Source organism: Astatotilapia calliptera, chromosome 10 (genome assembly GCF_900246225.1).
Source record: "Astatotilapia calliptera chromosome 10, fAstCal1.2, whole genome shotgun sequence".
Lineage (NCBI taxonomy): Eukaryota > Metazoa > Chordata > Actinopteri > Cichliformes > Cichlidae > Astatotilapia > Astatotilapia calliptera.
Window position 1 is genome coordinate 8,567,075 of NC_039311.1, and position 10,708 is coordinate 8,577,782.

At 40.0% G+C, this 10,708-nt stretch overlaps 1 protein-coding gene and 1 long non-coding RNA gene across 2 annotated transcripts in view; one reads left to right on the top strand and one right to left on the bottom strand.

Moving 5' to 3' along the window:
- Nucleotides 1-257, bottom strand: part of LOC113030055 (uncharacterized) — a 15,382-nt gene extending 15,125 nt beyond the window's left edge. Inside the window, exon 1 of the long non-coding RNA XR_003273541.1 lies at nt 1-257. This exon is cut by the window's left edge and continues 715 nt beyond it. This is a non-coding gene — a long non-coding RNA (uncharacterized LOC113030055).
- nufip2 (nuclear FMR1 interacting protein 2) overlaps nt 1-10,319 on the top strand; it is a 12,350-nt gene extending 2,031 nt beyond the window's left edge. The window contains exons 2-4 of the mRNA XM_026181113.1: nt 264-1,946; nt 5,884-5,916; nt 6,464-10,319. Coding sequence (XP_026036898.1) covers nt 264-1,946; nt 5,884-5,916; nt 6,464-6,516 — 1,769 coding nt within the window. The 3' untranslated portion in view covers nt 6,517-10,319. The remainder of the gene's footprint in view (nt 1-263; nt 1,947-5,883; nt 5,917-6,463) is intronic.
- Nucleotides 10,320-10,708: the final 389 nt, after the last annotated feature.

Below are 10,708 nucleotides of genomic sequence, written 5' to 3' on the forward strand. Positions count from 1 at the left end.
CTCTTTTTACTTGGATTTGTTTAGGTTAAGAGTTGCATAGTCACTTTTTTGCTAGTGTTGTCATGCTATTGCTATTGTGATACCATGCATGCGCACACACACAAAAAAAATCTATAAAAGCCTTGTAGTTTCTCCAAGTATGAAACAGATTATTTGACACAGACTTTCAGGAAACGTAGTAGTTGTGGAGGTTTTCTGCCAGGTGAAAGGTGGTGGATGTGTTCCCTAATTTCAGTATGAACTGATTTTGTTTCCCCTTTCAGGCAATAAAAAAGTAAGCATCAGTGACGAGGAGGGAGAGAAGAATCCACATCTGTCTAATGCTGTTGGCATGTCGCATCCACCTAGCATCAATGCTAACAGACACACAATTAATACAAATGCAAAGCCCAAATCGACGCAAAAGCTGTGCACGACTGTTCCAAAAATAAGCATCAAAGGAATGGACCATAAGAAGAATATGGACTTTAAAAATGACAAGGAGAAGGTGCAGGATTTGAGTCATCATGAGGGCCCGCCTTTGGATAAGAAGGACTCCGTATTACTTCAAAATGGCGTCGTAAACTGTGGCTTAATTACAAATGGCTATTCTAGCAAGGACAATGACGGTAGTAGCTCGGAAGGTGGATATACTACTCCGAAGAAACGCAAGACCAGATGTAACAATACAAAGAACACTGATAATGTGATAAGAGAAAAGGAGAGAGACATGCAGCAGGGCCACACTACAGAGGAGCTGGGGGCTTTGAATCTAGAGACAAATGAGAAAGGAATGACCTCGAGACTCGATGGATTTAGAGCCACCCAGAAAGTAGAAACTCAGTCGACAGCCAAACGGGCTGTTGTATCAGAGGCTTCAGTGGGTGAATCTCAGAGGAAAAACTCTGATGGAAAGACAGTTGGCACCTTGGGTAAAAAAACTGAGGAAAGACACAAAGGCAAGCTTTCTTCACCTTCAAAAGAGGACTCATGGACTTTGTTCAAGCCTCCGCCAGTATTTCCTGTGGACAATAGCAGTGCTAAAATTGTTCCCAAGATCAGTTATGCAAGTAAAGTAAAAGAGAACCTCAACAAAGTAGCTCAAGGTGGAGGAGAGGCACTGCCTCCTCCTGTCAGACTGTCACAGGTCCCTATGTCTGCTATGAAAACCATCACCTCAGCTAGTTTTACTAATGGTCCTGTTTCTGGAAATGGAAACGGTTGCCCGTCAGTGGGTACCTTCTTAGCTCCTGCTGCTAGTAGTATTCCATCAGCCCAGTCTATCCTAAGTGGCAACAATGTAGCATCTCCTTTGGAAAGTAACTGTAGCTCCACAACTAGTCCTGTAGATGGAGAGGCATATGAGCTTAGAAAGTGTACTCTTTTAATTTACCCTTTAAATATGCAACCTGTACTCCCTAGCGCTCGTCACCTTGACCCACCAGCGGCTCAGACAAATCAGAAAGCCCTGGGAGATATCTTCCAGAATCAGTGGGGGCTTTCCTTCATTAATGAGCCCAACTTGGGCCCAGAAGGCGGAAATGGGCTGGTGCCCGGAGAGGACAAAACTACTGTGGTCACATCTAATAGCGAGTGTCAAGCTGTTGCAGCCAAGGTTGCCCAGCCTTGCTTTGACATTAGCCCATCATTGTTAGAGCCTGGGCCTTTGGTTCAAGACCCTGAGAAAAGGACTTGTATCCCTTGCATTGTGTCCAATGCTTGTCCTCCTGCTTATGGGATGAGTGAGGAGGAGAACAAGCTGCAGCCATGTGGCAAGGAAAAGACACAAGGTGCAGGAACTGCTGTGTTGGCCCCCAGTAAAGACAACGGTGCTAAGCCTGCGCAGGGTCAGCTAACCACTTTATTATTTGGCTCATCTAAAGAACAGGTTCTCTCTAAAGACATTAGCACGAGGTGTAGCTGGGGGTCCTTTGACGTTAAAGCTGCTGTCACTTATCACACTAAAGGTAAGTTTCACTCTCTGCTCTATCAAAAACATTAACCCAATAACCAGATTTGAATTCTTGTCATGTTTAAAAAAAGTCTATTTTTCTCTTATATTTCTTTAAGGTTTTGCTTACCTTGTTTGATAAAATAGCAGCTGTTTTATAGTTTTTCTACATCATGATGCTTTCTAAATGATCTTGCTATGTGTGTTCAGGTGTTGGACCAAAATTATTTCTGAAATGTTCCTCAAATGCACATCTGGGTGGTGATTCTTTTCTTTTCAAAATAGAAATATGTTTGTGTGGACTTTGCCTAAGATTCTGTTTTGGCACCACCTGTTCTGACTGTTAAAATTAGTGTAGCAGTTAACCTCAGCAAAAGTGCTTCAGCACACAGTCTGAGTAACTGTAGACAGCGTCTGATTTTTGCCTCACAGTTCTACCAAAGAAATGAACTAAGTCAGCCATAGATGACTTAATATGAAATTTGATTTGATTCTTTGCTAAGGTGAAATCGAATATTTGCACCTCACCAACTGAAATATCTTATCTATATTAAAAATGTTATTACCTTCCAAAAATGGCTTTTTGATAGGGCAAATGGTAGTTGTAGAGTAGTTTCGTTGCCTTTGAAAAAGTTACTACAAATACAGGACCAGGTCTGTGAGCACTTGGTCAGTTGCTGTCTTCAAAGTGACTTTGTGTTAAGGCGGTGATAAAACCGCAATAAGGTGGAGTCAGTCTGCTATCCATTTGTGATTGAATAGGGTTAAGTTAACAATGACATGCAGTCGGTTTGATAACATGAAGATTAACTGTGATAAAACGATGCAAAGAGACGTGTAGCAGACTACTGACTTTGACACTATGTTACAATCAGTCTATCTGTCTCTGTTTATAAATTGGATGACAGTTTGTTATAAACCTTTACCAGTACGTCTGAGAGTGATTCCAAGCTGTGATTGTTTGTAGACAAGTTGCCAATCCCCTTGCAGTCAACACAGTCAACTTTTGGGTAAACGGTTAGTCACCACATACAGTGGGGCAAAAAAGTATTTAGTCAGCCACCGATTGTGCAAGTTCCCCCACTTAAAATGATGACAGAGGTCAGTAATTTGCACCAGAGGTACACTTCAACTGTGAGAGACAGAATGTGGAAAAAAAAATCCATGAATTCACATGGTAGGATTTGTAAAGAATTTATTCGTAAATTAGGGTGGAAAATAAGTATTTGGTCACCTCAAACAAGGAAAATCTCTGGCTCTCACAGACCTGTAACGTCTTCTGTAAGAAGCTTTTCTGTCCCCCACTCGTTACCTGTTTGAATGGCACCTGTTTGAACTCATCATCTGTATAAAAGACACCTGTCCACAGCCTCAAACAGTCAGACTCCAAACTCCGCCATGGCCAAGACCAAAGAGCTTTCGAAGGACACCAGGAAAAGTATTGTAGACCTGCACCAGACTGGGAAGAGGGAATCTACAATAGGCAAGCAGCTTGGTGTGAAAAAATCTACTGTGGGAGCAATCATCAGAAAATGGAAGACATACAAGACCACTGATAATCTCCCTCGATCTGGGGCTCCACGCAAGATCTCATCCCGTGGGGTCAAAATGATCATGAGAACGGTGAGCAAAGATCCCAGAACCACAAGGGGGGACCTGGTGAATGACCTGCAGAGACCAAAGTAACAAAGGTCACCATCAGTAACACACTACAACGGCAGGGAATCAAATCCCGCAGTGCCAGACGTGTTCCGCTGCTGAAGCCAGTGCATGTCCAGGCCCGTCTGAAGTTTGCCAGAGAGCACATGGATGATACAGCAGAGGATTGGGAGAATGTCATGTGGTCAGATGAAACCAAAGTAGAACTTTTTGGTATAAACTCAACTCGTCGTGTTTGGAGGAAGAAGAATACTGAGTTGCATCCCAAGAACACCATACCTACTGTGAAGCATGGGGTGGAAACATCATGCTATGGGGCTGTTTTTCTGCCAAGGGGACAGGACGACTGATCCGTGTTAAGGACAGAATGAATGGGGCCATGTATCGTGAGAGTTTGAGCCAAAACCTCCTTCCATCAGTGAGAACTTTGAAGATGAAACGAGGCTGGGTCTTCCAACATGACAATGATCCAAAACACACCGCCCGGGCAACAAAGGAGTGGCTCCGTAAGAAGCATTTGAAAGTCCTGGAGTGGCCTAGCCAGTCTCCAGACCTCAACCCCATAGAAAATCTGTGGCGGGAGTTGAAAGTCCGTGTTGCTCGGCGACAGCCCCAAAACATCACTGCTCTCGAGAAGATCTGCATGGAGGAATGGGCCAAAAATATCAGCTACTGTGTGTGCAAACCTGGTAAAGACCTATAGTAAACGTTTGACCTCTGTTATTGCCAACAAAGGTTATGTTACAAAGTATTGAGTTGTATTTTTGTTATTGACCAAATACTTATTTTCCACCCTGATTTACGAATAAATTCTTTACAAATCCTACCATGTGAATTCATGGATTTTTTTTTTTTTTTTTTTTTTTTTTTTTTTTTCACATTCTGTCTCTCACAGTTGAAGTGTACCTCTGGTGCAAATTACTGACCTCTGTCATCATTTTAGATGGGGGAACTTGCACAATCGGTGGCTGACTAAATACTTTTTTGCCCCACTGTATGCTTGCAGTTAATTAGGGCTGCCACGATTAGTCGACTATCAAAAATTTAACAGTCGATGCGTCGTTTGAAGCTTTGTAAGATCACAAAAGACTCAGGAATAAGTGGTAGGATTTAAGAGTGTAATAACGGACTGAAACAGAAGATGGCAGCAGTGCATGTACAAGGATGCCAGCTGCCGTTAAACCCCGAAGAAGTAGTAGCTTTGTCCCAGAATTCATAGCGCAGCCCTGCTCAGTTTCCAACAATGGCGGCAGCTAGTTAGTTTTAATATTACTGTTATTATTCTTTCTGGGTCACAAAATAAACGTTTAACATATTTTCAGGTGAGAATGTAGCTGTGTAAACCTCAAATATCTGCTCAGTTTATCAAGACTGCCACATATTTTGAAAAGCGCTCCGAAGTCTGTTACCCACTAGCTCGATAGCTAGCCGGGGCAAAGCTCACTAGAGCCGGTGAGAACCCTGGACTCTGGGCAAATAGTTTTCAAACCCACCGCCATCTTTCGCTACTCAGGTTAAACATGATATATAAGTCACTTAGATAACTTAAAAATGTTATTGTTTGGCTTTTTTTTAGTATTCTATTTATTCCTGAGTAAATCAGTTTGGCTGAGATTAAAGTTATAGTTTTTACACAGCTGAATAAACGTCAAGCAGACAACTGATTATCAGAAGTGTGAGATGCTCGAGAATATACTCCGTTTTCCTGTTATATTTTAGATAGCAAGGAGTTTATTAAACTTCACCGAAACAATCTGCAAATGTAATTAAAATTTAATAAACTATCATCTTGCCTTTATTTTTAGTTAGCACATACCATAAACACTTAAAGCTGTAAGCTGATGATAGTTACATAAGAGCAGATGCATGCTGGTGCAATAAGCTGTACGTTTTCATGCTCTGATTAGTCGACTAATCGCAAAAATAATCGGTGACTAGTCGACTATCAAAATAATCGTTTGTGGCAGCCCTAACAGCAAACAAAATTCAATGTCAGTTGTTGAAATGTACGGGGCTTTTATTTTCCTTTTGCAGTGGTCATTTAAGGGTTCTCGCGATTGCTGTTCGATATGTAAAAGTATAATTTTGTTTAACAGCATCAAGCATGAACCTAAATTCAGATTTTGTCAACTGTGTAAAACACTAACTTGTAAAATGTTTACATATTTGCTTTTTTTTTTCTTTTGTTGCTGTTGCTTTCTTTTAATTGTTCTTGTTTTTTTTTTTTTTGTTTTTTTTTTTTTTAAAGAATGTTTCATGATGAGCTAATGTGTGTTTTTGTTTCCTTTCATCAGAAATGGAATCCGTTTTCAACTTGCAAAAACAAGGTACAAAGATCCTGTCTTAAATATATGTGTTGGCACTGTTTTCCAAGCAAGGAATGGCTGTGGATTTAGGATTGGATTTAGTTCATTTTACCCATAGTTTTCTATAATGAAAAAAGGAAAAAAAACTTCAAGTATTAATTTATTTGAAAGCCACCGTTTGAAACTTGCAGTTAAGGTCCAGAATACACTATGTCTGACAGTAGTAATAATAAGAAAGATGGGGGGTGTTTGTTTTTGTTTTGTTTTTTTTGTACCATTACTAAATGCTTCAGAAAGAAAATAATCGTATTGAATGACAAGATAAGAAAAAATAATGGGATAAAGCACGGCAGTGTTATCACACATTTATGAAATCCTCTGTGCTAGCTGAGACACTGAAATGACCAGCATGGCCACATTCACCTAAGTAAATGCTGAGGTACATTAGGGGTTAAGTCCTTAATGTGCTTCAGAGTAAGGCCATTTAATGCTTTAAGAAATGATGCGTAACATTTTAAAATAAACACAGAATCCTTGATCACCCTAATTCATCTCCTCTCTCCTGTAGATCCAAAAAGGGTAGTAATTTACGGCGAGACCAAGGATGGACCTGATCAGTGAGGTAGATGGCCTACAGTACTTACCTTCTTCTCTTCTGGGTGCTGCAGTTATCTACCTTGGAAATCACAAATCCTGTTGGATAGAAGTGACAACTGTGAAAACATTTGATAGTTTAGCATGACAGATTTTCCATGGTATCTCGGGTGGAATAACGGACTTCTCTGGGGGCATCAAAATGAACACATAAGCTCTGGATGGACGTTAAAAAGGAGCTGATTGGTGCCTCTCCAACATGACGAATGGACACTTTGGGCTGCAATCTTTGTTTGTCTCATGGCTCTTTAGTGATAATGTTTGGGAGTTCATCAAAAGGAAGGTGTTTTGGACTGCACCTCCCTAAGCCTTTATCCTGTTGACCTGTGGCAGCAGTCAGTCTGACTACAGCATGCCTCAGTCATGTTTTCTTTTACACATTCACAAGTTTCATTGTAGATATGTTAGACGTTATACATGCACATCTGTGTGCAAGCTTGAATTCATCATGAATGAAAGGAGAACACTCTGCAAAGCATTCTTTGGGGGGAGGTCTGTGGGGTCCCACTTAACTCTAAGTTAAATGGGAGCTTATAGGTGAGGCCCCATCCAGGAAGGGAGTCTTGTCTTAAATCAGTAAGGGAAAATTTAATTGCCCACATTTTCTTTTTGTGTCGTTTTGTCTTACCTAACATGAGTGTTATCTGCACTACAGTTTGACCCCAGAGCACAGGTACAAAAGTGCCCAGTTTGAAGGAAAGCCACCCCCTTTGTTTCACTGTTTATTAGGTGTGCTAAAGAGTCAAAAATAAGGTCTCCGTTAAATTCATCCTGAAGCTTTTCATACATTTCAGATTATTAGAAGGTTGTCACCGGCTGTTCTTAAACTGAGGTTCATTATACGTTCTATTAAATGAACTCTGAGTTGGGGAATAAGCTTGGTGACAAACTGTTAGGTAAAATAAAAGGAGGAGGAAAAAAGAGACATTGCTTCCACAAAAGTGTTCTGCATTTTGTGCTTTTTGTTCAGCAGTAAGGCTCAGGATGTCAATACAGATTATTTTGCCTGTATTTGTGTTCAGTTCCTCTTGTTCTACATTTTTACAATGTACTTTCTTGTTTTGTTTTTTCTTTTGACTCAGAATTTGGTCTTTACTTTTCTGCCTTGTACGGCATCGTTTTTCTTGCATGTTTACTGGTGGAAACGCACGAGTTGGAGGTCACTGTTCATCGGCATACAAAGATAACAGTAACAGAACAATTGCAATACTAATCTTAGTTCCCTAAGTAGACACTTTTTCAAACTGTTCAAATGTGAAGATTAGTTAAATGCTATTATGTTTTACTGTGGATAACCTATTACGTTTGCAAACCAGTGTGCAATAACACCGTGTGATCCATACATGCGTGTTGGGAGGGGTTGTGAGGGTTATGTAGAGCTACAACGTCATCAGCCAAGATGCTAGCGTGGCCTGCAGTGCAGTTCAGAATGTTTAAGGGTGTTCAGTTTGTTGCACGACTTCTAAATTCAATGGTGGGATATGTGTATATTTTTTAAAATTATTCTAAAGGCTCATGTTGTAAGATCCAAGTCTAGGCAGCCCAAATCTGCTAGCTGACCAGCTGTGATGTCAATTTTTTATTTTTTTTCCTTCACCATCAGCAAATCAAGATCGGTTTACTCAACAAAGCAACTGTCCAGGTTTTTCTCTAGAAGCTCTGATTTGGCTAATGTGTGGATTATTAGCACTTTATGTAAACTAATTGCTTTTATCTTATGATTAATAGACAAAATCTGTGTGTAGTGACGAGAAATCCTCCTTGAAAGAATGGCTCTGGGCTGTTACTTTTCAGAAAAAAAGCCGCTAAATATACAGAATTATTAAATATAACTCAGGTAGTGTTGATAAAGCCATGACTGTGTTTAATATTGTTTCTTGCCAAACGGCCCCCGTCACGTAAACGTTCTCATTGGAAAGGTTGACTTTAAGTCTGATTTATATAAAGTATCGTATGTTGTGACAACACACCAAAAAGTTAATACTTTGAGAAAAAAGTTGTCATGGCGTGGGAGGTGCTGTCATTAATCGTTTTGGGCTCTAAAATTGTTGTTTCTTTTCCTTTTAAGCACAGTGCTGCACAGGCTCTTTTCCATGTATCCTGGACTGTAACCTTGTAATCTCTGCCGGTTCATTTTCTCCCTTATGTGTTCATAGTGAAGCACCTCTTTGATTTATTAATGCTGAACATCAGCAGTGTTTCTACGGGGGTACACATGAGTTTTCAAGTACACTTCTTTCCACTGTGTCCTGATTAGGCAGCGGCACAGCTCGCGCTCATGCACGGAGAGGGGACGTCATAACTGCCGCCATGTTTTTGTACAAGTTGTCTTGACATTTAACTTCCACATCTAATCGCAGTCGGCTCTCTGGTATTTAAAAAGCTTTGTTTTGGCTTTCATTGTACGCCATTTGATGGATGAGTGTATCAGCAGACGCTGACCTCTGAACGAGAACGCTCGTGTCAGACGTGGTCAATGAGGAAGCAGGGGTAATTGAGGAGGTATAAGCGCTTATTTTTATGTTGTTCTGTGCTTGTGGAAAATTGACACTTAATCTGGCATCAATTTACAACAAACACCGCAGTTTAATTTCTTGCAATGGCCCATAATCTGTTTGCGGGGGGCAGGGGACACAATCAGGTTACCATATGGTTAATGTTCAGGCTGAAAGGATTATCAGTGCACAGCTATAGGCTTGTAAATGTAAAGCAGGGTGATCAGAATAACTAGTACGTGATCTTACTGTAGTATTATGATGAAAACACTATTTTCTCATGTGTGGGTTTGTTTTGTTTCTTTGGGGGGGGTTGTTTTTGTTTTTTCTGTCTCTTTCATTTTTAATGCTAGAGTGGTCCTGGTAGAGGGAAATCAGAGATTCTCCTTTGCTCCCACCCTGATGCCCCTCTTTTTCAAGCACTTAATACAGCAACAAGGCTATAGAATATGCATATATTGAGAGAGAAATAATTATTCAGCATTGTAGCCTGCAAACCAAAAACAGGTTCTTGAAGCAGAGTAGGTGGTTAATCAGTGGTTTGTTTTTTGGGTGGTGGTGGGAGTGAGTGACTGTTGGTGTGGTGAGAAAGAAAAGCCTGATCATGTGGAGTTTATATTTCCACCCCCTCAGGATGTGCAATCACCTCAAGGATGCTTCCAGGTTGTGAGTGGCAAGTTTGTTTGTTTGGTGCGCGCATAGCGAGTTCTTCCTATTATATGCAAGTTCCTCGTATATTTCAAAAAAGTCCCTCGTTTCATGTTCAGGTGCCTGTGTTATAAAGAAAAACTTTTACAGCAATTTTGATTGTTTCAAATCTGCTTCCAGCGTATATCTGTGCCATTTTCTTTATTTCTTTTGTTTTGTTTTTTGGAACATTTGCAACGCTGTTCAAGTATTCTTTGGCTGTTCCTAATTGTTCTTCTTTTAAACGATGTGGATGCCACTGAAGGCAAGGAGCATTTCAGGCGTCCTGTAGGTTGTGTTCACAGGTGCGACCTAAAGCCAAATCACACGGGCACGGGAAGACAGATCTCTGCTCGCTGGTGTATACTCCAGTCCGTTGTCGAGTTAATGTCTGAACGTAGCACATAATTAATTTGAAATTATTTAACAAGTTTAATCTTTTAATGTGTTTAAAAAATAAAAATAAAAAAAAGTTTTATTTTTGAGTTATAATTTATCCATAGATGCACAAATAGGATGTGACTAAAATAAATAATTAAGAAAATCTCAATGTCTCATTTTTGATGAGCGCTAGATGTTTAGTTAGTAAGGCTGATGTAGACCTACTACTTTTTTCTTTTTCTTTTTTTTTTTTTTTTTTTTTTTTTTTTTTATAAATCCCAATGTCAAGATATTTGCCCTCAATGGGTTTTGTTTGTTTGTTTTTCTCTCATCCAATTTTATACAAATTTCCTTAATTCTTCAGATAGTTCTGATGGAGTGATGAGCATTGAAAACACTGCATCCAGAGTTCCTCTTGATTATATTTTTATTTGTCGTGTTGTTGATCATGTTGTGAGGTGGGGGGGCGAGGTGATTTGTTTTTTTGGTTTTTTTTGTTTGTTTGTTTTTTTAAAGTGCAGTTCAACAGCTCTGAATCTGCTTTCGCCAAAGGTACACTACTCAGATATTCAGCTACTGAATGACAAATGCACAGA